The sequence below is a fragment of the Lemur catta genome, chromosome 8, assembly GCF_020740605.2.
Source record: "Lemur catta isolate mLemCat1 chromosome 8, mLemCat1.pri, whole genome shotgun sequence".
Classification (NCBI taxonomy): domain Eukaryota; kingdom Metazoa; phylum Chordata; class Mammalia; order Primates; family Lemuridae; genus Lemur; species Lemur catta.
In genome coordinates, this window is record NC_059135.1 from 24,170,745 (window position 1) to 24,195,538 (window position 24,794).

The 24,794-nt window shown below is 37.7% G+C and overlaps 1 protein-coding gene across 2 annotated transcripts in view; it reads right to left on the reverse strand.

Annotated features, from left to right (window-relative positions):
• UNC80 (unc-80 homolog, NALCN channel complex subunit) overlaps positions 1-24,794 on the reverse strand; it is a 188,401-nt gene that overhangs the window by 163,437 nt on the left and 170 nt on the right. For both annotated transcript variants that reach the window (XM_045559184.1, XM_045559183.1), the window contains exons 2-7: positions 23,871-23,919; positions 21,148-21,304; positions 19,941-20,242; positions 14,922-15,045; positions 8,664-8,737; positions 5,331-5,470 (exon numbers count right to left, since the gene is read on the reverse strand). In XM_045559184.1, the coding sequence (XP_045415140.1) occupies positions 5,331-5,470; positions 8,664-8,737; positions 14,922-15,045; positions 19,941-20,242; positions 21,148-21,304; positions 23,871-23,919 (846 nt within the window). The remainder of the gene's footprint in view (positions 1-5,330; positions 5,471-8,663; positions 8,738-14,921; positions 15,046-19,940; positions 20,243-21,147; positions 21,305-23,870; positions 23,920-24,794) is intronic.

Below are 24,794 nucleotides of genomic sequence, written 5' to 3' on the forward strand. Positions count from 1 at the left end.
CCATAGAAGACAGATGTGATGGTATGTCACTTCAGAGGTTAGGTTATAAAAGACACTGAAGCTTTCATCTTGGTTGCTCCCTGTCTTTCCTGGATAATTTATTTTGAGAGAAGCCAGCTTCCATGTCTTGAGCAGCACTATGGAGAAACCCCCAGATGGTGAAAAATTGAGTCCTCTGGCCAACAGCCATCTGAGGGAGCTTGAAAGCAGGTCCTGCAAACCAGTCAAGTCTTCAGATGACTGCTGTCCTGGCCAACATCTTGAGAGACCCTGAGCCATGATCACTTAGCAAAGCTGTTTCTGAATTCATGAGCCTCAGAAACTATGTAAGATAATAGATGTCTTTTGTTTTAAGCTGCTAAGATTTAAGATAATTTGTTATACAGAAATTGATAATGAATACAGATTTTGGTACCAAGATAAAACCCTAGATTTTGGGAATTATTGTGGAACCAGACAGTAGGTAGAAGCAGTATAGACTTTGAGGAGTGTTTTGTTTTGTTTTGTTTTTTAAGCATGACTTGCCTTGTACAGACTGTGAGTAGAACTCCTGAACTTTGAGGAGGCTGCTGGTGAGAAGGACTTAACAAGAAGCAGCATACCATTGGAAACTGGAGGAGAGGGATCTTTATTATGTAGCGACAGGAAGCTGCTTGCTATGAGGTGGAAAGCTAATAAAAAGGTGCCTAAATAACTGGGTGATCAAACAAAGTATATTTCCAAATAAAGTGTTGAAGTTGCCTTCCGATTTCTTCTTGCTGCTTATAGTAAATTGAGAGAGAAAAGATATGAACTAAAGGAAGAACTGTTAAAGACTAATAATCTGGGACTGGATAATTCTGAAAATTCTCAGCCTCTCTAGATGGCAGATAACGCTAAAATTAAAAAACAGCTTCCAACAAACATCAAATCTAGGGTACTGTTGGAAAAACATGATCTAAGGATGAGCCAAAGGTGAAGCTGTAAGGTCATTTGTTAAGACTTCTGAATGATCTAAGGCCGTACCTCAGAATACTGTTTCATCAGACAAAAGGCCCTCTACAGACTTTGAGAGTGTTATTCAAATATATATATATGACATCTAAGAAACTTACGGGTGGTACACTTCAACAGAAGCCTAAGGTAGAGATGGGATTATCTCAAAGAGATTGGTGGATATGGATGTTGTCCATTCTAGTGGACCCCAATAGGATTCACAGTGGACTCAAAGGTTTTTAAAAGAATTGTATCAGCACAAACACTTCCAGAGACAGTGCAAAATAAAAAGAGGCTATTGAACCCCCAAAACTTTACTGGCAAGAAGAAAGCTGAGAAAACTAATGAGCCATATACACATGACACCTTTTTTAAAAAAGGAAAGTTGACTTAGAGGATCAAATTAATAGCCCAGAGGTGGAGCCAAGGGCCATGGGCAAGAGTAGGACTGAATTCTAATCAAGGAGTTTTTAACATTTTTCCAGCTTAATTTCATAACTGATAAGGACCAGTGCCTCCCATTTCATTCCTTTGAATAGACATGTCCACAGCAGGTATCCTATGCTTATTTCATCATTGTGTGTTGGGTATATTTGGTGTAGATAATGTGTCTCTTGAGTCCACAGATACTGTAAATCACTTTGGTAACATATGTAATGGGCTAGGAGGAGGCACTGCTGAATGTAGAAATATTAGTTTGGAAGCAGTGTCAGAAATCCATGTAAGAAACGATAAGAATCTGAACTAAGGCAGTGACTATGAGGTTGGAGAGAATGGAAAGGACTTGGGAAATATTAAGAAGGCAGAATGTGAAGTGCTTGGGGAGGAGTGAATCTCATATTTCTGACTAGGATATTTGGGTCCATAGTAGTGCCATCCACTGAAATAGAAATAAATGAATAAATGAACATTTAAATAATACCATAAATGTAAAGACTCTAGCACTGTTTTGCCCATGTAGATTTCCAAAAAAGGTAGTTCTTATTGTTATTCTCTTTAGTTTGTGTCCTAAGTAAACTATCTTCCCCCAAATATGCTTTAATTATGCCATTTATAACTTTGTGAGTCACTGTCATTATCAAATAAAATGAGAGCTTTGTGGGAGTGGGGTGGTCATGATAGTTACTTTTGTATAAGTGGAAGGTTAACATGGGAAGAGTTTTCACAGATTTTATAGATGGCATCCTTGACTCCCATCTGATGGTATTCAAATCCTTTATAATCTTTTCTTGAGTGCAGGCAAGACCTGTGACTTGCTTATAACCGATAGAATATGGCAGAGGTGGATGGCATGTCGCTCCCATAATTAGGTTACTTTAGATGACAAAGGTGATGAGACATCATGTCCTGTGGTTATGTGATATTGTAAAGACTCTGTATTAGCAGACTGAAATTAGAATTTCTCTTCCTTGCTGGTTTTGAAGAAGTAAGCTGCCATGTTTTGAGGTAGCCTATGGAAAAGGGCACGTGGAAATGAGCTGTGCGCAGGCTCTAGGATCTGAGACCAGCGCCCTCACTGATACTCAGCAAGAACACAGAAACCTTAGTCCTGTAACTGCAAGGAGATGAATTCTGTCAACAACCTGAGGGAGCTTGTTGTAAGTGAGTGAATCTCTCCCCAGTCAAGCCTGTAGGGAGACTGGAGTTCATGCTGACAGCTAGATTTCAACTTGGTAAGACCCTGAAGCAGAGAACCCAGAGAACCCTAGGTTGTGCCTGCATTTCTCCCTACATAATAAATTGTGACATAATAAATGCATGTTGGTTAATGTCACTAAGCTTGTTGTAATTTGTTACACAATAGTAAAAAAACAAAAAAACTAATTCAAGAACCATACGCAGAAACTATTGAAAAGCAAATTTTGGTCAAATATAAGAAGGACATTCCACTAAAGAGCACTATCTAAATATGAAATGGGATTCATCAGAGAGTACTGAATTCCTCATTGCTTAAAGCGTTTACGCTAATGTTGTTTGTGCATCAGCTAAGTGACAGAAGAATGGACTGGAAGTCCTCACAGAGCTCCTGCCACAGTATTTTTAATTTTTAAAATTATACTTTAATTAGCAAATAATAATTGTATAATTACATATTTATGGAGTACAATGTGATATGTGTTTACATTGTAGAGTGATTAAATCAAACTAATTAACAAATCCATCACCTCACATACTTTTATTTTGTGGTGAAAACATTTAAAACCTACTCTTTTAGTAATTTTGAAATATAGGATGCATTATTACTTCTTATAGTCACCATTCTGTGCAATAGCTAATTAAAGTTTATTCCTCTCATTTAACTGAAATTTTGTACCCTTTGATCAACATCTTCCCTTTTTTCATCCATTCCCCTCCCCCAACCATAACCACCATTCTACTCTTTACTTCTGTGAGTTAAACTTTTTTAGATTTCACTTATGATACGAAGTACTCATCATCGTCATTGCCCCAGGACAGTAAATCAATGAATAAACACAAATAGCTCTGTTTAGACAACAAAAATTGCTGTCAAAATTTTATATTCTCAATCAGTAGATTATTAACTGGGTCTCTTGTTTTTGAAGTCTAAATAAAGACACAAAGATAAACACATTCTTTACATACTATTTTTTTAAAGCAAAACATAACAGTATTGCATTTAAAAAACAATTGTATTTATATGACTCCATGCTTTTAACAATTCTAAGAAATCTTTTAAAAATACTGTACCCATGTTACCTGGTTTTAGTGCCAGATACAGGTAAATCATTTAAAAAATTATCAAATGAAAAGGCAAGTCAGATATTAGGAGAAAATATTTCTGAATCTATTTGTTTTAAAGTTCTTGTATCCAGAATATAGAAAGAACTCTTAAAATTTAATAATAAGGTAACCCAGTTAAAAAGTGAGCAAAACATTTAAATAGACATTTCATCAAAGAAGATTTTCACATAGCTAAGAAGCACATGAAAATATATTTAATATCATTAGCCTTTAGGGAAAAGTAAATTAAAAGCACAATCAGATCCCACTTCACACCCACTAGAATGGCTATAATAAAAGACAGACAATAACAAGTGCTACCAAGAATACAGATGAATACACCCACATATATTGCTAGTGGGAAGGTAAAATGGTGCAGCCATCTTGGAAAACAGTTTGGCAGATTCTTAAAAAATTAGACATAAATTTGCCATATGACCCAGCAATTCCACTCCTAGGTATTTATCCAACAGAAGTGAAAACCTATGCCCCCCCAAAATTTTTAAGTGAATGTTTACAGCAGCATTATTCATAGTAGACAAAATGTGGAAACAACCCAAATATCCATCAACTGATGAATGGATAAAGGGAATATGATAGATCCTTACAAGGGAATACTATTCATCAATAAAAAGAAATGAGCTACTGATACATGCTATGATGTGGATAAACTCAAAAACGTTATACTAAGTGGAAGAAGCCACATACAAAAGACCACAAACTGTGTAAATCTATTTACATGAAATGTCTAGAAGTATAACCCAACAGAAAGTATATTAGTGGTTATCTGGAGCTGGGTGTGGGAATGGGATTGACTGCAAGTGGGCACAAGGGATATTTTTGGGTGATGAAAATGTTCTAAAATTGAATTGCAGTGATAGTTGCTCAACTCTGTAAATTTACTAAAAATCATTAAACTGTAAACTTAAAAGATGTGAATTTTATGCTATATAAATTACACCTCAACAAAACTATTTCTTAAATACCTTTTTAAAAAAATACTATCCACTAGGCTGTAATTTCTTTTGAAAGTAAGGATATTTAAATGATCTCAGGGACGCTTGCTGGAATGGCAAACCTCTTGACTTCAGGTGTCCATAGTTTCAGCAGGGAGTAGGAAGCAATAGACTAGTTCTTATTTCTGGGGAAGATGTTTTCAAGTATATTCACTATGTATATTAAATAATAGGGGCAAGGTTGGAATGTTTATGAAGAGCACACTTTTAAATTCCCGGTACTTTAGAAGCACTCATTTTAATACAAAGATCTGCTGGTATAAAGTATCCTTATATGTTAAAACAAGTCCTTTAACATCTCTGGAACATAATCTCTCAATACCATCATTTGAGTTTCTGCACTTAAACGTTAAAAATAGTATCTAATCAGATATCTCATTAAATCAGACATGTCTTCCCACTTCCACCCTAGTGTGTGTAAATGAGATAGCATATTTCTGCAATTATTAATCTAATTATACCTCGACTAAGAATGTGTATACACATATCATGCACATAAATATTTTAAGGAACAGAGGTTATAATAGTAGCTAAAAGTGCACATTTAATTTTTGGTGACCAGTGATACATTTTGCCTCTAACATTGCAATGAGGTACCTGGAATGTGATGGGCCTCTTTCCTGGGAAGTTTGGGAGGACAGACTTCCATCAAAGGAATTTCCTCGGTGGCAGCCTGAAATGGTGGCCTTGGGTGAGATGGAATCCGACTGGAATGTTTCACAGACCACCTGGAGTCCCTTTGGGAGATGGAGATAGCAGGTTAGTGGGTTTTCTTCCTTCAGATATATCGTCTAGAGTTAACAACCATATTACAAACATGGTTACTTATACGGGTTTTTTATTTTTTTCAGCACAACTGATTATAATGTCATAGTCCAAGGAATTTTGGAAACAGACTTCTAGAGAGCACCTGTATCATTCCAAGCATTAGGCTAAATACTTTCAAATATTTTTATTTCATTTTGCCCTTGATTCTTTTTTCACCTCCACATCCAGTATAGGAGAGTTACAAATCAACAACCCATCATACTGAGGTGAACTGAACAGAGGCATGAGGCTAAAAACAAGCACCAGGTTACTAGAAGCTAATCAAATTGAAGGCAGAACATGAGAATGGAAGTGCAAGGTCCGAGTTTTTTCATTGTTCATCAGCGGAGCGGTGCAATACATTTTTCCAATTGAACATGATGACCTTTATTCTGATTTATAAGTATACATTCAGCAATTCTCTTACCAAGTAGCTTATTTTAATTACATTTAGCTGCTAAATGTAATGCTGGCCAGGTAACGTGCAATATTTTCCCATAGATCTTACAGATGAAATCTTTCACTAAAGTATAAAGACCCTCAAAAATCTATCATAGTAGTTTAGTCCTTACAATTTCTATTTTTATGCACAAAATAAGGCATTATTCAATGCTGATGTATGTACGGAGAGATCAATACAGTTAGAAATTTCATGAAGTCCTCTGAACTTGATCAAAGATTCCTTTAGCATGAATATACTTATGTGTGCCTCATGTTAGGTAATTTGGGAGATTAAAAAAAATCTAAGATGAATCTGAGCCTTAAATTCAACAGCTTACAGTTAAGTTTTAAGACAGGTAAGCACAGGTTAGAGCAGCATGTCTATTAGAAATATAATGTAAGCCACAAACAGCCACATATATGATTTTAAATTTTTAAAGGACACATTAAACATAGTAAAAAGGAACAAGTGAAATTAATTTTAATAATATATTCTGTTTAACCCCAAATTATCATTTCAACATATAATCAATATAAAAATTAGGAAGATGTTTACATTCTTTTTTTTAATACTACATTTTCAAAATCCAGTGTACATTTTACACCCTCAATCCAGACTAGCCATATTTCAAGTGGTGGATAGCCAGATGGGCCTAGTGGCTTCCATATTGGGCAGTGTAAGTTTAGACTAATTAGACAAGAGTTCACAGGGAATTGAGATCTTAATTTGTCCTTACAAGGATAAAATTTAGACAAATGAGAAGGAGGAAAGAGCATTCTGTTAGAGGAAACAAGTCTGAGAAAACACCAGAGGCTAAAATGAGCATGCACTGTAAGTTGGAGGCAATGCTTAACTGACTAAAAGGATGAGACATAAGGCCATTTAAGAGGGATGGTGCCAGGTGGTGGAAGGCACGGAGAACCAGGGACAGGAGTTTTGTCTTGAGCTGATGATCAACAGGATCCACTAGAGGTTCCTAAGGAGGCAGGGATATGATAATAGGACAGCTTTTTTGCATATAATAGTTTATGTGAAATAACAAGTTAATAAACAAATGATGCATTAGGAAAATTAGTCAGGAATTTTTAAGTGACATTTATGTGAAGGAGGAAAGAGGAGAGGTAGAAAATCCAATTAGGTAGTTCCAGCTGCAATCTAGTTATGAAGTCCTGAACTTGCAGGTTAGTGGTGGGCATACAGAATACAGAGCACATCTGAGCAACATAATGAAAAGAACAATGTGACACAGCAAGAAATCAAACAGAGATTACGTAGAACATAACGTATTTCATTGTACCTAAGATGTTATCACTTACAAGACGTATCACTATTTTATGTTCCATTAAGCAAAAAAAAGACCCTGTGAATTAAATTAGGACACTTCATTTCTTATCATTGAGGACTTTTTATTTCATAGTTGTTGAAAGAGCTGTTTTAGACTTATCTAGGCATAGCTTTTGATTATATATCCAGCCCAGGTATATGTAAAAGGAAAGTGTAAGTGAAATAAATTGGTGTAGATATTTTTAGAACTTCTTCACATTTAGAATTATCAATTCAGAGTTGTTGATATTTAAGTTTTTCCAAAGAATAACTTCCTCTGGATCAGGAGTGTTATTTCTTAAGAGTATTGTTTCTTAAAAGAGTTCTCCACCATTTCATCTGACATACTTCTGACCCTGATGCTTTAAATTTAGATGCTGGAAATGATCAAATTTATGAGGCACAAGAATGACAACCATGTGAAGACTGCTACTAGTAGGGAGATTATAAAAGGCCAAAGATTATCAAGCACACTCAATTTCAAAGAGGTTAAATGTAAAAAACACGTTCATCTTACAGCACATAAATCACAGTATCTGTATTTAGTAATTGCTCAGTAAATGGTGGCTATATTAATAATAGGATTCCAAAATTTCCAGCATGGAGGGTAAAAAGACTGCTAATACTCTTGGCAGTAATGTATCAGTTGGAAAGAGGATCCTGTTTTGATGGAAGGCAGCAAGTTTCACTTTGAACATGTTGAACTGAAAGTGAAAGCGGGTCATCTAATGACAGGTTAAGTTAATGGCAGTATACATTTCTGTGTAGCTTTCAACTACCCTGGTCTCATTTCTTTCTTTTCTGAACTAAATGTGACAAATTTGTATTGAATTATGTTCTTTTTTATTTTGCATCTTCTATTTTATGTGGGTTTATCTTGACGACTCATTAAACTTTAGATTCTTTAAGGGGTAGGACTATGTCTTATGACTCCTTTCTACACTCCCCCAGGACTATCCTACGTACACTGGAGTTACCTAACAAACACTAGTAGATTCAATAATTGAGAAAAAGAGGCTGCTTTACATAATCTTGGATAAATAATGATAACTAACATTTATTGAGTGTTACATGCTAGCAATTGAGATAAAGCACTACTTATTACACACTAACCATTGAGATAAAACACTAGTCATGTATTGTCTTGTTTCAGCACCTCCACACTTTCGGGAGATATAGAAAATTAATTTTCATACTTGACTGATAAAACACCTGAGGCTGTTAAAAGTTTCACATTTAGAGGGAAAAAAAATAGCTTTGAGCCCGGCAGTATGATTCTAGAATTAACATCTTTCCCTTCACACTATATTACATTCAAGGAATTACTGCCTCCCTTCTCACGATTATAGTAAACCAACCTCTAGATGTCTTGTGTCTTGATTTGGTGAGTCACAGATCTGACTTTGACTGTTGATGGGAGAACTTCTCTTGGCTGCAAAGTGGAAGAAATTTCATCATGAATTTTATAAGTTTCTAAGTTCATTTTATTTCTTGAGTTCATTTCATTTTCAAATAAAAAAACCCATTTTAATAGATCATTATTACCTTAATAATATGTGTTGTAAAAGATATTAAATAATTAAAAAGTCTTAGTATTTCCAGGTTATCAATGTAAATATTCATCTCTTCAGTCGGACTCAGTATGTTAAGGTGCAATACTAAAAATAATGATTATAGCTAACATCTACTCAGCACCTAATATATGTCGTTCCTTTCCACGCATTTTACGTGTTATAGTCATGTGTCACTTAGGGATGAGGATATGTTCTAACAAATGCATCCCTAGGTAATTTCTTGTTGCGGGAACATGATAGAGTGTGCTTACACAAACCTAGATAGCGTAGCCTACTACACATCTAGGCTATATGGTTTAGCCTATTGCTCCTAAGCTACAGACCTGCACAGCATATTATTGTACTGAATCCTGTAGGCAATTATGACACAATGGTAAGTATTTATATATCTAAACATAGAAAATATACAGAAAAATACAGTATAAAAGATAAACAATGGTACGCCTGCATAGGGCACCAATGGAGCTTGCAGCCCTGGCAGTTGCTCTAGGTGAGTCAGTGAATGAGTGGTGAGTGAATATGAAGGCCTATGACATTACTGTACACTACTGTAGACTTTATAAACACTGTACACTTAGGCTTTACTAAATTTATATCAAAAATTTTTCTTTCTTAAATAATAAATTAACCTTATGTTATTGTAACTTTTTTCTTCAGAAACTTTTTAAATGTTTAAATTTTTGACTCTTTTACAATAACATTTAGTTCAAAACACAAATACATTGTACAGCTGCACAGAAAGTATTTACTTTTTTATATCCTTATTCTATAAGCTATTTTCTACTTTAAAATTATTTATTTATTTATTTATTTAAGCTTTTTTGTTAAAAACTAAGACACAAACACACACATTAGCCTAGACCTACACAAGGTCAGGAGCATCAGTATCACTGTCTTCCACCTCCACAACTCATTCCAATGGCTTCAGGGGCAATAATATGCACGTAGCTGTTATCTCTTATGATAACAATGTCTTCTGCTGGAATGTGACCTGAGGGACCTGCCTGAGGCTATTTTACAGTTAACTTTTTTATAACTGGAAGGAGTGCACTCTAGAATAATGATAAAAGTATAGTATAATAAATATATAAACTAGTAACATATTCATTATCAAGAATTGTGTACGATACATAATTGTATGTGCTATAATTTTATATCACTGGCAGCAAAGTAGTTTTGTTTACACCAGCATCACCCCAAACATATGAGTAATGCATTGAGCTAGGGTGTTATGATGGCTACAATGTCACCAGGTGATAAGAATTTTTCAACTCCATCATAATCTTATGGGACCACTGTAGTACACACAGTTAGTCATTCACTGAAACACTGTTATGCAGCACATGACTATATAGACTCATTTAACCCTTACAATAACTCTATAATACTGTTATATTATTATACTCATTTTACACATGAAGAAACTAAGCCACAGGGAGTTTAATTTGCCCAAGGTCACTCGCCTTACATGAAGGTTTCCACCCAGAGTCTGTGCTTTATTTTTTTTTAATTTTTGTTTTATTTTTTATTTTTTTTATTTTTTTTATTTCAGCATATTACAGGGGTACAAATGTTTAGGTTATATATATTGCCCTTGCCCCACCTGAGTCAGAGCTTCAAGCATGTCCATCCCCCAGACAGTGCACACTGCACCCATTATGTGTGTATATCCCATCCCCTCCGTCCCACAATCTGCCTGACACCCGATGAATGTTATTACTATATATGCACTTAAGTGTTGATCAGTTGATCAATTTGATGGTGAGTACATGTGGTGCTTGTTTTTCCATTCTTGGGATACTTCACTTACTAGAATGGGTTCCAGCTCTATCCAGGATAATACAAGAGATGCTAGATCACTATTGTTTCTTATAGCTGAGCAGTACTCCATGGTATACATACACCACATTTTATTAATCCACTCATGTATTGATGGGCACTTGGTGTCTTCCTGTTTGCAATGAATCTCCCAGGAGTCCTCTGAGCTTCTTGTACCTGTATATCTAGATTTTTAGCAAGGCCTGGGAAATTTTCCTCTATTATATCCTCAAATAGCCTATCCAACCCTTGTGTATTTTCTTCTTCACCCTCAGGGATGCCTATGATTCTCACGTTAGGGCTCATCACATAATCCCACATTTCTTGTAGGCTTTGCTCTTTTCTCTTATTTCTCTGCCCTATCTCTGTGACTGACTTATTTAATTGAAAGCTGTTATCTTCAATCCCTGAGATTCTTTCTTCTGTTTGATTTTTCCTGTTCTTGAGGCTTTCCACTATATTTTGTAATTCCTTGAATAAATTCTTCATTTCCAGATGTTTGGTTTGATTTTTCTTTAATATTTCAATTTTTTAGTGAATTTTTCTTCCAAGTCCTGGATTTTTGTTGTTGTTGTTTCTTTGCGTCGGTTATCCATTTTTTTCTTGCATATCATTGAGTTTTCTTACAATCCATATTTGAAATTCTTCTCCTGTCATTTTAGTGTTCTGAATTTGGTTAACGTCCATTGCTAGAGAGCTGGTGTTCCCCTTTGGGGGTGTGCTTTCTGTTTGATTCTTCATACTTCCAGAGTTCTTTTGCTGATTCCTTCCCATCTGGATCAGTTGTTCCTTCTTACATGTAGATTTTCGTTTGAATTATGACACGCCCTGTTTAGTCTCTGAGCCAGTAGGTGGTGTTTGTGGGTACAATTCGACCACACCCTGTATGATGAGTCAGTAGATGCACTTAAAGGGTGTGCGGAATCACCTCCCTGTCAGTAGGTGGCACTTGCTAGGAGGAGCAGGCTTCAGTGTAGTTTCTGGGTCCTGTAACCAATTCTTGCTCCTCTGAAGAGGCACTCTAGTGCCTCAGGTGGTGGGTGCTACCCTGCGACTTCCAGGTGTGTCCTTATTCTCCACCTCAGTAGGGGCAGGTGGAAGAGTTCGTCTGGGTGGAGCTGGGTTGGGTGAGTCTGCCTTCAAGCTCCACAAATGCTGTTAGCAGGGGTCTGAGTTCTGTTCTCTGCTTCTGGGCAAAGCTGCCAGGGAGAGGCTGAAATGGCCCCACTCAGCCGAAAAGTCTGCATGTGGGGGTGCGGGTGTCTGAGACCTGCAGTCTGGAGCAGGACTTACTCCTTTCCACCCTCCCCTATTCTGCGGTTTCTCCTGGGTCTCTGCCAGGTGGCTGTGATGCCAGCAGGGAGGGTCCCTGCCCAGGATTGCAGCCTGAGCTGTGCACACAGCCCTCCTGTGGGAGGAGGGTTGCCCCTCAAGCATGCTGATCTGCCCCTGAAGGCAAACCCACCTCAGTAGGCTCTCACAAATATCCCTTCTGTGCCCCAGGGCAATACAATCGAGACCTGGGTGTATGGGATCTGGTCTGCAGGCCCGTCCTATGGGCCCTGGAGATCAATCCCTGACCCTGCCAGGGAGAGGAGTGCTGGTCTCAAGTCACCCACAGGGTGCCCAAGCTGGATCCATGTCTCTCTGCCTCAGGATTTGCCCCGCCCTCCTGGAGTCACCAGGCAAGTGGCACCTGGGAGGGCTGGCAGGTAAGGAGCTCACAGTCTGAGTACCCCTCAGTCTGCTGCAGGGTCCCAGAAGGAAAGGTCTCATTCCCTGCAGATGCCTGCTTGTGGTGGCTAAATTGTCTCTCTTGGCAGCTGCAGGTAAGGAAAGGGAAGGGGAGAATAAAGCAATATGGCGCCTGCTGATCTGCTTGGGTCTGTGGGCCAGGAGGTGCCCCAAGGGAGCTGGAAGCCTGGTGCCCTGTACACAAGAGGCTCACTGCTCGCTGGTGGCGGCTGTCTCTGAGCTGGTGTTAGCAGGTCTCTCCAACCGCTCAGGAGCCCACCAGCAGTCTGCGATGCAAGAGAGGGGAAATTTAACTGCTCCACCTACCCTCGTCACTCATCTCCAAGCCTCTCGGGGGCCTTTCTCCTTCCTGTTCTCCTCTGCAACTTCTTCCCGTGGAGTCTTCTGTATTTTCAGGCACCCTTCCTTCAGACCCTCATCCGATCTGTGTTTGTCTGCCTGTTTATTTTTTTTACTTTCACCTAAAATCTGTCTTTCTTGCAGAGACACTCTGGCTGGAGGTTTTCTCCTCCGCCATCTTGCCCTTCTCCAGAGCCTGTGCTTTAACCATCACTTTAAACTGCCTCTGAGGTAAGATGCAAATCAGCTGCATCTTTACTTGAGGATCAGAAACAGTGGGAAACGAAGATGGTAACGTCTCATTTAAATTGTGAGTAAACTGGTGCTGAGAAAGAAGGTGATTTGCTAATGTCACCATGTACCATTGTTTTTTCTTCTTGCCGTGTAAGCTGAGTCTAATTTCCCCTCAGATGCTGGACATCACTTTGAGTCCACGAGCATCAGGCAGAGGGAAAGAAACCCACTGTGAATACCATCCAGAAGCAAGAGGAGAGTGAGCTAAATAGTCCAAGAGCCTCCATGGAAGGACGCTGTTTCTTAGTGGGTTTCATATTTTATAGTGTCAAATGATAGTTTATGGATTAGTCAAAAAGAGAGAGTGAGAGCACTAAATTTGAAGTGACTTCCCCATTCATGTAGGAAAGCAATGGATAGACTTTAAAACATTAAAAAAATAAATTTCTTTAATCAACACATTGTAAAGTTATGGCTGTTTCACTAACAATTTTGTTATACTTTAGTATATTTTATTCATTTCTCTTATTTCTATTGTTTTCAGTTTTTTAAGAAACTTCTTACATCTGTCTTATCTTCACTCTCAGATTGTTTTAATTCAACATAGTTAACCTCATTCCGTATATGGAATCTGAGGTATATTTCTGGCTATGACACCTTTATTTACTTAGTTTCTTGATATTTGAACCTATGACAGTCTATTACTCTTGAATTTATAATGTATTTCAAGAGTTAGTGTTTTGTATACATGTAAGTTGTAGGATTAATCTACTTTTATTAAATATGAAAAAAATTTCATCCTACCTTTGAATGACTGCATTTGTCACTATAAGCATCTTATCAAATATGTGAGTAATACAGCACTCCTTGGTTTACACAATTCCTTAACCTATCATGTACTTTGCAAGGTTGTGTTAAGTTACAGGGGGAAAAAGTGTGTAAGGATATATTTATAGTTTCCTTCCCTTTATAAAGCCTTTTTACATGCATAATCCTCTACTGTCTGCACAAAAACCTTATGAAGTAAGCAAACTACATACATATATATGTGTGTATATGTTTAATATATATATGTGTATACATATGCTTCTATAGATTTTCCACATAATTTCTCTCTTAAAATTTTATTGTTGATGCTAAAAATAGAGTTGGGACTAGAAGGATAAAATTTATTAAGCACTTACTATAACATAGGCACTTTATGTGCACTCTCATTCCTTACTAAAAAGCCCAATAAGGTGGCATTATCATCTCCATTTCACATAAATGGAAATGCTCAGGGAAGTTAAGTTACATACATAATAAGCAATAGATTTGGAGTGAAACATGAGCGTACCATGCACTTTTTGATCTATCAGGTTGTGCTCCTTATACAATTCCACAATAGGACTATTTAGTTAGACAATTCCCAAAGTGAAATGCTTTGATAGCAATAAAATGCTAAGATGATTTTGTTAAAAAGCCTCTAGTCCATCTATCATGATAATGATGATGATGATGATGTAGCAATAATAATAATAATAATAAATTATAGCAGCTGCCACTTACTATGTGCCAGACATTCTTCTAAGCAGTTTTACGTACATTAATCTGTTTATTGGTCATAATAATCCTGTAAGTACTATTAATATGGTATTTTAATTCCCATTTTACAGATGAGGAAACCGAGGTACAGAAAGTTTAAATAACTTATGCAAAGTCACATAGCAGAAAAGCATGTGCTCCCTTGATTTGGAGTTTCCCCTCATGTGAGTAAGCCCCGTCCTGGACACGTAGCTAACTCCATGGAAGGATTTGCTTCTTTTTGGCATTTTAAGGGCAAATCATCCATCACCCTAATTACTATGTTTGAGGGAATTTGCTAATACTGTCCCACTGGGTGCCTGAGTCACGAACCTGTAATGATGTTCCTGATGGGCTTCACCAGTGCTGTGAAGCCGGAGACTTCGGGCTGCCTGTGCTCCCACATAGGCTGCCATATAACAAGCCCACTGGCCAGACGGAAGGTGAGGTCAGATTCCTGGAAGAGAAGATTTATGGCCAATAACTGGTATGTAAAAATTGGTTGAAGGGACCAGTCAATGAAAGGATTAACATTATTCACAAGGTTTATTTTTAGAGTGCATTGATCCACCAAACCTTTCATTGCTTAGATGAACGCTTCCAGAGTAAACCAAGACCCTAAATTGTCATTGCAATTAGGAAAATCACAGTTGTCTGCTGTATGCAAAGTTCATCACTAATCAAAAATTAATTCTGGGCAAAGCACAGACCACAGAAATTGTTTTGTCCATGCCATGATCAAGACCTGTTTATCTCAAGAGTCTTGGGTGGATCTATTCACTTGCGGTCATGATTATCATGCCTCTTGATTATTTATTTTTTTTTATTTCTCCTTCATAAAGCAATATCATTAGATGCTGCCTATTTTGACTTTCTATTCTCCAGCCCATCCCTTTTTCTTATATTTCATGGCATCAGGTACATATAATTTGACCCTCCATAGTATATTATTTTGTAATGTTTTCTCAACAGTCTTTACTTCCTTGAGGGCAGGAATAAATCAATCATCATCCTTCCCCCTCAACCCCCAGCTTCATCACAGTGCCTAATACAGCATTAGGAATTAGGTGCACAATAGATACTCACAAATACTTGCCGAATTGTGCCAACTTTACAACCTGTCCTCACTCAGCTTAACTATAACTGAAGGTCTCTTCCAGGAGCACATTCTCTGCTTCACATTACTTCATTCTGAGAGACTGAGGTGTTTAAAATGCAATCTCATATTGTATAAGTACAAATATATGGCATTCTGGGACTACATCTTAAATACCTCAGCCTCTCAAAACAATGTAAAGATGGAAACAGAGAATGTGAACACAGGTTAATAAACACATTTGAGACACAACAATTCACTTAGAGCAGTGAGTTGCAACCCTCGCTTGCATATTATTACATAATTGTCTGGAGAGCTTTTAAAACTAGGAGGCTCAGGTCTCACTTACCTCCCCTACCCAGACCCATTGAATTAGAATCTCTGTGAGGTTTTCTTAATTTCCCCCTGCTGACTCTCATAGCCAACATTGAAAATCACTGAGCTAAAAGAAAAAGAGCTAGGAAGAAATTTAAAAAATAGAAAAATATGCACTCCCATATATATCGCAGCACTATTCACAAGAGCCTAGATATGGAATTAACCTAAGTGTCCATCAACAGATGAAAGGATAAAGAAATTGTGGTAAATGTACACAATGGAATATTATAATATATTGCCACAAAAAACAATGAAATCCTGCCATTGGCAACAACATGGATGAAACTGGGAACATTATGTTATGCGAAATAAGCCAAGCACAGAAAGACAAATATTGCATGTCCCCACTAATATGCAGGAGCTAAATATTAAAAAAATTGATCTCATGGAAATAGAGAATAGAATGATGGTTACCAGAGGCTGGGAAGGCTATCAAGAAGAGGGAGCTAAAGTGGGGATATCTAACGGGTACAAAAACATAGTTAGATAGAATGAACAATATTTGACAGCACAACAAAGTGACTATAATCAACAATAAGTAAGGGTATACTTTAAAATAACTAAAAGAGTAGAACTGGAATGTTCCTTACACAAAGAAATGTTAAATGCCTGAGGTGATGGATACCCCAATTACCCTGATTTGATTAATTCACATTGTATGCATGTATCAAAACATCACCTGTACCCTATATAAGTACACAACTATTATGCATCCATAATAATTAAAAGTAAAAAAGAAAAATAAGTGATTCTGCACATGGTGAATCAATGTAGCAGAACATCAAGGAATCTTCATCTGAAAAGGCTGATGTAATCCCCGAATAAATTCACACACCGGTTCAGAGAGAGCTCTTCTGTAAACCTAAACACTAGGCTGGGATCCTGGCACCATTAGCAGCAGAGCCACAAAAGTGCCCACAGCGGAAAAGCCTCTAGGATTCCCTAGGGAAGTATTAGAAAAGCAAATAAAGCAATTGTTGGTCAAATTAATTTAACATGTACTCTGTAAATATTTATAGAGCACTTACTATCTACCTGGGACTATTCTAGATTCCTGAATACAACAATGAACAAAACTTGCAAAAATCCCTGCTCATAGTGCAGAGAAGAAGTAAAGCAAGTAAGGGGATGTATCAGGCAAGGTGTTGGCATTTTAGACCAGAAGTCCAGGGAAGGCCTTATTGAGAAAGTGACTTTTGGGTCAAGATCTAAATGAGATGAGGGAGCTGCCATGTAGATATCTCCAGAAGTAGTATTCCATGAAAAAGGATCAGCACATGCAAAGGCCCCTAAGGATCCCTAATGTATCAAGAAATAACCAGGAGACTGCGTGCCTGGAGTCAAGTGAATGAGGGAAGAATAGAAAAAAAGTAATATTGGGGAAGCTATTGAGTGCCAGGTAATATATTGCCTGATATGTCATGATAAGGCCTTCAGCAATTACTAAGTAAGACGGGAAGCCACTGGAGGGTTTTGAGTAGTACAGTGACATCACTGGATGTATATTTTAACAGGTTCACTCAAGCCATTGAAACTAATTTGAGAAAGGGCAAGGGTGGAAGGAGAGACTATTTAGGAAGTTATTGTCATCTAGGTGAAAGATGATTAGACTAGGGTACAAATAGAGGGCAAAGAAAAGTGGTAGATTCTGAATATGTTTTGAAGATATGGCTTACAGAATTTGCCAACTGATTGGAAGTGCAGGGTGAGAGAAAGAAGTTTCAAAGATTTTTGGCTTTGCCATTAATAAAGATGAGTAAGATGAAGGAGGAACAGGTTCGGCATTTTAGAAGCGTAGTTTTAGACATGTTAAGTTTGAGATACCTGTTAGACATTCAACAGAGATACTGAGTAAGCAGTTAGACAGAAAGGTCTGGAGTTAAGGGGAGAGTAACCCGCATTCCCTTGAAATGGACACAGGGAAGCTTGCATGGTACTGTATGTGGTGTTAGAACGAGCAAGCAGGGAATTAGCATTAAGCAAAGCTTACCAGATTTGTCTCCAGAAATGTAGGAAGCCAAACCTCAATTGACCTGGTTTTAATAATTTCTTAGTTTCAGAGCTCAGTACTTTTCCATGTTTCTCATAAGTAATCTTGACACAAGTAAAACTCCAATGAAAACTGCTGCAGGGACTGAGCTTCTTATACTGAAATTCTGGCCTTTAACATCTGGTCTATCAGTGTGACTGTTACTATCATCATTTTGTTTTATTTGACACATCCCCAACTAGACTATGTATTTCTTGAGTACAGGTTGAGATCTCTCCATCCATGCATTGCTCCTTGAGCATTAATACATAATTTTTGATTAATTGAACATACTTTACTTTCTCCAAATAACACCAACTAAATCCAATTACTCTTCAAATCTGAATGCCTGCAGCATCTATAGCCTTCTCTCGTGTTGGTATGTTCCTTTGTAAGACTCCTTAAGGTGGCTGAATGCATAAACTCTGGGGCTCTAATTCCTCTCTTAGAGTCACATTTAATGGGACACCCAATGCTACCTAGGTCTAAGGGGTGGGTGGGGGCAGATCCCACAGGCCGGGTGGACAGTCTCAGTTAAAGTAATGCCTTCCATCTAGTATAACCTTTATAAAATACTTTCTAAAATGGAAAGCTGAAGCAATTTAATTTAACAACATTTAAAAATTTTAGTATGTTTGGTGGGCAATGTGGCCAGTGTATGTGTTGCATTTAGGAAATTTATAGGTAGTTTCAAATTTATTCTTACCAGCAATGGACAAAGTTAATAGGAAGTAAATGTTTTAGAAAACTAAAATGGGTGAAAATACTCACTAGTCCGACTCCCTAACGGTGATTGCTAACGGTCACAACCACCTTTACATATACATTGCTAACTTGAACATCCGTTCATTAGGGTCATAATATTTTATTGAAAAGAAGTTGAACATATTAATTCCATCTTATCTCTTATCTTAGCATTTAGGTGGAATATGGTAATTTACTTACTCACAGAAGTAACAAATAGTTCTTGATTTCTTCTCATGTGTTGAAAATATACTATGTGTCTTCACATAGACTTATCCTGTGTTAGAGGTATCCACAATTTTATGCAATTGAATATCTGAGATGTTAAGTAATATCACCAAGATTACACAGCTACAAAGTAGTGGCACAGTGATTTCAAGTTATGTTGTCTCCTCCAGGTCCAAGAGATAGATGGACATAATTATATTTAAGACAATTGGTTTTCATGTAATCCTGTGTTTTATATTTTATGCATTTAAATATTTTAGAAAGCAGTTCTTAGGTTATACCCAACTGTTAAATAGTCCATAGCACTTAAAGATTTAAAACTTCTACTCTATACCCTGTATTACAGTAGCAGTAGTTACAAAATGCTCTAGAAATACAGAAGAGGTAGTGACTAAGTAAGGGTGGGGAAGGTCCAAGGAAAACCATGTTAATGATGACAGTAAAGTTGGAGTTTGAAGGACCATGAGAGGAACAAAGGAAGGAAAGGAGGGCAGAGCAAACAGCAAGGGAATGGCTCCCACAGCTCTCAAGGCTGGATCATGGGGGTGGTCAGTAGGGATTGACAGCTGATACATCAAGAAAGCAATTCAAGCCATACATCATGCTCCATTGCTTACATTTTGTGTTCAGTACATTGGGCATTATCTTGAGGAAGGTGAAGAACCATTGAAGATATTTAAGTAGGTAAAGGATTAGTGGAGATTTGTGTTTTTGAAGTAACGTTTAGTAGTTTTAATATAGAAATTAAACTCTCTACGTCTGGACTAGCTATCAGATCATACAAAGACACAGACAACCAAACATGGAAATATCATTTGAAGCCCACCCGTACCTCATGTCCATCCCACCCCAGCCCCGACACTAGCTTTCTTCTTACCTTGATCCTGTGGACCAGAGGAGCAAACAGAAACACAAAGAGCTCCACAGTAGCCATGGAGTTCTGGAAGATCTTCCTTCGGTTGTTCTCTTCTTCGTCATTGGAGCTGCTTTGGCACGGCTGCCCTGGAGAACCCTGGTTTTCAACCTGGTGGATGAAAGCGCTGCTGCTGCCACCCCAGCTAGAGCCTCGGTCGGTGCCCCCAAACCGCTCGCTGTTACAGTCCTGGGGGGCCTCTAGGAGCATCCAGTGCAGAGTGTGAAGGAGTTTTGTCTCAGCAACACCCAGTTTATCCTGGTGGCCTGCATGAGACAATCACACAGGCAGGTTAAAGCCAACTTTGTGACCAGAGCAATGGATGTCAACTGCGTGGCTGGGAAGAACATTCCTGCTTTGCTCTGTGGCTCTATTTCCCAGCAGACACTAGCATTTATCTATACTTCCTACGATCACTGTTAACGGGGCTCATTCTTGTTTTTTAGGCTTCCCTATTGGCAGCAATCTCTGCAGATGATACATTGTCATGGGGCAAAAACTGCATGAATCACATCTCTTCAGTTTAAATACTCAAGTATATGTCCAAATAGGCAGCACAGTGCTTAAAAGTGTAGGCTCTGAAGATAACAACTGTTCTATTGTGACCTGGAATGATCCCTCTACAGAGGTAACATTTGAATGAGGAGAGGAAATGGGATGAAGAAGAGCATGTACACTAAATGGAGTCAATGGCTAGGACATGTTGCCAGAGGAGAAAAGCAATCTGCAAAACAATCTAAAAAAACCTTTATGCACATGTACACACATACTCACATATAGTACTACAAAGTTGGGAAAATGTCTGGAAGAAATATGCCAAATTTATGAAAGTGATTGCTCCACGAATTGAGAGAACAAAGGGAACAACCATGGCTGGGACTCACCTTGGGCAAGTGAGAGTCTTTAGCTTACTTATAACATTTTAATGTTTAAGAGGAGACTATATTCACATGCTGCTTGTGAAATCAAAAGATTAAAAACAAGACAGTTCTCTTATTGGTAAAATGGAAATAAAGGGAACATGAATGAAATAGATTTTGTGAGAATTAAATGATATAACATATGCATGGAGCCTGGGAAATAGTAACCACTCAATACAGGTTGTTATTATTATGAATATTGAACACAAAGGAAACGGCATGCAATAAAGAAGTAATGCAGGGTAACCAACCTAGCTTGTTTCTGTTAGAAAGCAGGGTTGCAGTGCAGTGGAGGACGTGAGGCAAAGCAGCTTGCACCAGCTCCCATCTGGAAATGCTCTGGATGGCTTCAGAAAGGGCCGGAGAGAGGCCATGCAGCTTGTTTTCTACCAACACTCGCTCAAAGGACTATAGATACAAAAACAAAAACAAAAAACTAAAACCCAAAATCATGTAAAATAAAGAATTGAAGATTCCGACTACTGAAAACATGGATATCAAGATACTGTATACCCTAAAAGAAACAAATCAATGGACTAAATCCCTTATGGTATGCTCACATGGCATTTCATTGTATATGTTGATATGCAATGGGTCAGTGACAATTTCATATTATCTACCCCTTTGCAGGGTTTTGATCAAAGTAAATGGCTTGAATTATTAAAGATTTTTATTTCCATCAAAATAAACTTTCTCTAACAAAGAGTATTAGGATACATTTCACTTCATAGGATTTTTGAATGTCATATTTTATAAAATGTTGCTGAGTCATCCAAAGAGGCTGTCATAACTGCAGACCAAAATGAAATGTCTTTTGCAAAAGTGTCTTGAGAGACAGAATTTATGTCAATTTGTTCAACAGGTGTCAACTAAGATATAACCCTTTCAAGAAATCTGATTTTGGGGTTCTCGATTTATTTCATGTCCCTAGCGAGGGCTTGGCAGAGAACACTTCTTACCTAATGCCTGGAACCAGAAAAGACACTTAATATATCTGTTGAATAAAGAAAGAAATGGAAGGAAAAGAGGAGGAGGGAAGGAGGAGGGAAATAAGCCATCTTTCCTTTGCTGATTATTAAATCCTCTACCCTTGCTAGGGATACATTCAGAGAGTGAAGTACTCCCAAAGAAATAACAAGTTTAACCTACTCAATTCTTTTTTTTTGAAGGGGAGGAGAATATTACTATAAGGTGTTGAAGAAAATGTAGCTACCAAATATTAGAATAAATTTAATAAACATTTGACTTATAAGAACATGATTGGTACGTGATGCCCCAAATGATCAAGAAAATTGTATAAATGATCATAACACAAGTCTGAAGTGCTCAAACTGTATTATTAGAATTATTAGAATAGCTATGAAAAAGAAGTATCTTACTATGGAGATTCTCCAAAGAAAACTTACTTTTTGATCCAAAAAAAGGAAAATAAGAAATTTACCTTTATAATAAAAAGCACTCTGTGGTATTATTGGTAAGGAGCACAACCAGAGATATATCTTTTGTTTTCTTTTAAGAAACTAAAAACTAGCACTCTGAGAGGCTGAGGCAGGCGGATCGTTTGAGCTCAGGAGTTCGAGACCAGCCTGAGCAAGAGCGAGACTCCATCTCTACTAAAAAAATGTAGAAAGAAATTAGCTGGAAAACTAAAAATATATAGAAAAAATTAGCCGGGCATAGTAGTGCATGCCTGTAGTCCCAGCTACTTCGGAGGCTGAGGCGGAAGGGTCACTTGAGCCCAGGAGTTTGAGGTTGCTGTGAGCTAGGCTGACGCCAGGGCACTCTAGTTTGGGCAAAAGAGTAAGACTCTGTCTCAAACAAAAAAAAAAAAAAAAGAAAAGAAAAAGAAAGAAAGTTATATTTTGAAAAATATCTTTGTGACAACATTGACGGGCAGGGGATGCAACAAAACAAATTCCTACTTGAGTGGATGTGTGTGTGTTTAACTCTCCAGTTGGCTTCCATCACAGTTTGTGGCCCTAACACATGTCAGAGCTCTTTATCAAAAGATCATCCATGAAGCTATTTGTAAATATGCATGGCAATATCCAAAATCCACTTTTAGGTTATAATATATGCAACATAAAAACATTTAGATGAGCTCCAAATATTAATGAAATCTAGTAAAATTCCATTTCAATTTTGCTTCATGATTTCATGTTTTAGTTTCTCAATATGTAAAATGGGAATTTGCAAGGATATGAGATTCCCTTAGAATCTCAGGACAAATGCACTTGATTTTGCACAAATATTAGCATCATTATTTCCACATTTATTTTATAGTGTTCATTTTCAGAATTGCAGAACATATGCAAGACATAAAAGTACAGAATTCCACATTATTTTGTTCAAATAGTTCATAGGCACTCATCACATAAACTTCCACTATATAATAGCCTCGATTTTGTTAGTTAAGTATTTGACTTTTCACACTTGCCCCTGAAGGCCCCTCATCACCGGGTTCCCTGTTATTTTTCTGCTCTCTCTTCTGCTACTCAATCCCTCTCCAACCTTTCACTTAACTCCCCAGTTGGTGCCAATGTTCTTTAACTTGCTGTTCCCTACACTCTTTCCTTAGCTATGCTTCCTTCCCTTCCTTCATGTCCTCATCCAAGGACCACATTAGTAAATAAACCTTATCTACCTGCTACTTATGAAATGAAACCCCCACCCTAGTGCTTCCTAATCTCCTTTCTTAATTTTTCTCCCTAACGCTTATCACCATCTGGCTTACTATGTATTTACTCATTTGTGGCTTGTCCCCTTCCCTCTAGAATGTAAATGCTATATATTTTTTTATCATTGCTCTACCCCAGCAAAGAAAATTGTGCCTGGCACACAGTAGGTGCTCAATAATATCTGCCATATGAATTAACATATTAAATATATAGTCAGTATGATTTAAAGTTTTTCTTTGGGTTCAAATTACCATACAGAATATGGAAATAATTATTAAACAGTGAAAATCACATACCACACAAGAGGCTTCATATTGTTTCCCCAGTTTGGGCCTCAAAAATGCACTGAAAAATTAATAGAGATATTTGTTAATAGAGGTAAGTAAAATTATTATTAAAGCACTCTTACGACATATTGTTCAATGAATAAGACATGGTGCTATGAAACTCAAATTTCTTACTTCCTTATAGCTTGTTAACGAGCAGGTGTTGAACAGCCGATGATATTTGCTTTTACATGTGTAATTATATATATGAAAGATATGTGAATCTCTACGGTTTTTGTTATCCACTCTTATTCTGAAGACTTTTACCTAATCAGATTTTAAATCGCCCATGGTCAGAAGTGGTGCATTACCCATGTGGACCGTCATAATAAAAACTGCAGAATGAACGCGGCTCGCGAGTCATGATTTCCAGCATTGAATTTCTTATCTGATAAAGCGCTAAAATAATAATAATAATAATAATAATGATAAAGAAAATCTTTTCTGTGTATTGGAAGGTTTCAGGTGTTTCTAGAGGGGGAGGGAAATCCCTTATTAAAAATCACTCTCCTCGGGGGCTTTAACCAGGAAGATAAATCTGAGCAAAATGGTTAACAAGTGGGCACAGCGGCTATTTGCCAAACAGGAGCTGGAAAAACAACAGGTCACCGGGCTGGAATCACAGCAGGCGATGGAGGGGGAGCTGGACGCAGTAGCACAGCCAGTCCTAATTACCTTCCCTGGCTCCCCGCCCCCTCTCCCAGGCTCTCTGCCCTCCCGCCCCCTAAATAATGTATATATTTATTCAACAACTGTCAATCTGCTTGTCGTCAAACTTCGCTGGAATATTTTTTTTGAAATGCGTGTTTGCGAGCAGGTGCGGAGGGCTTGCCTTCCAGCCCCAGAGAGGGAGCTGCAGGCTGCGGCGCGGCCTCGGCAGCGGCGGCGGCGGCG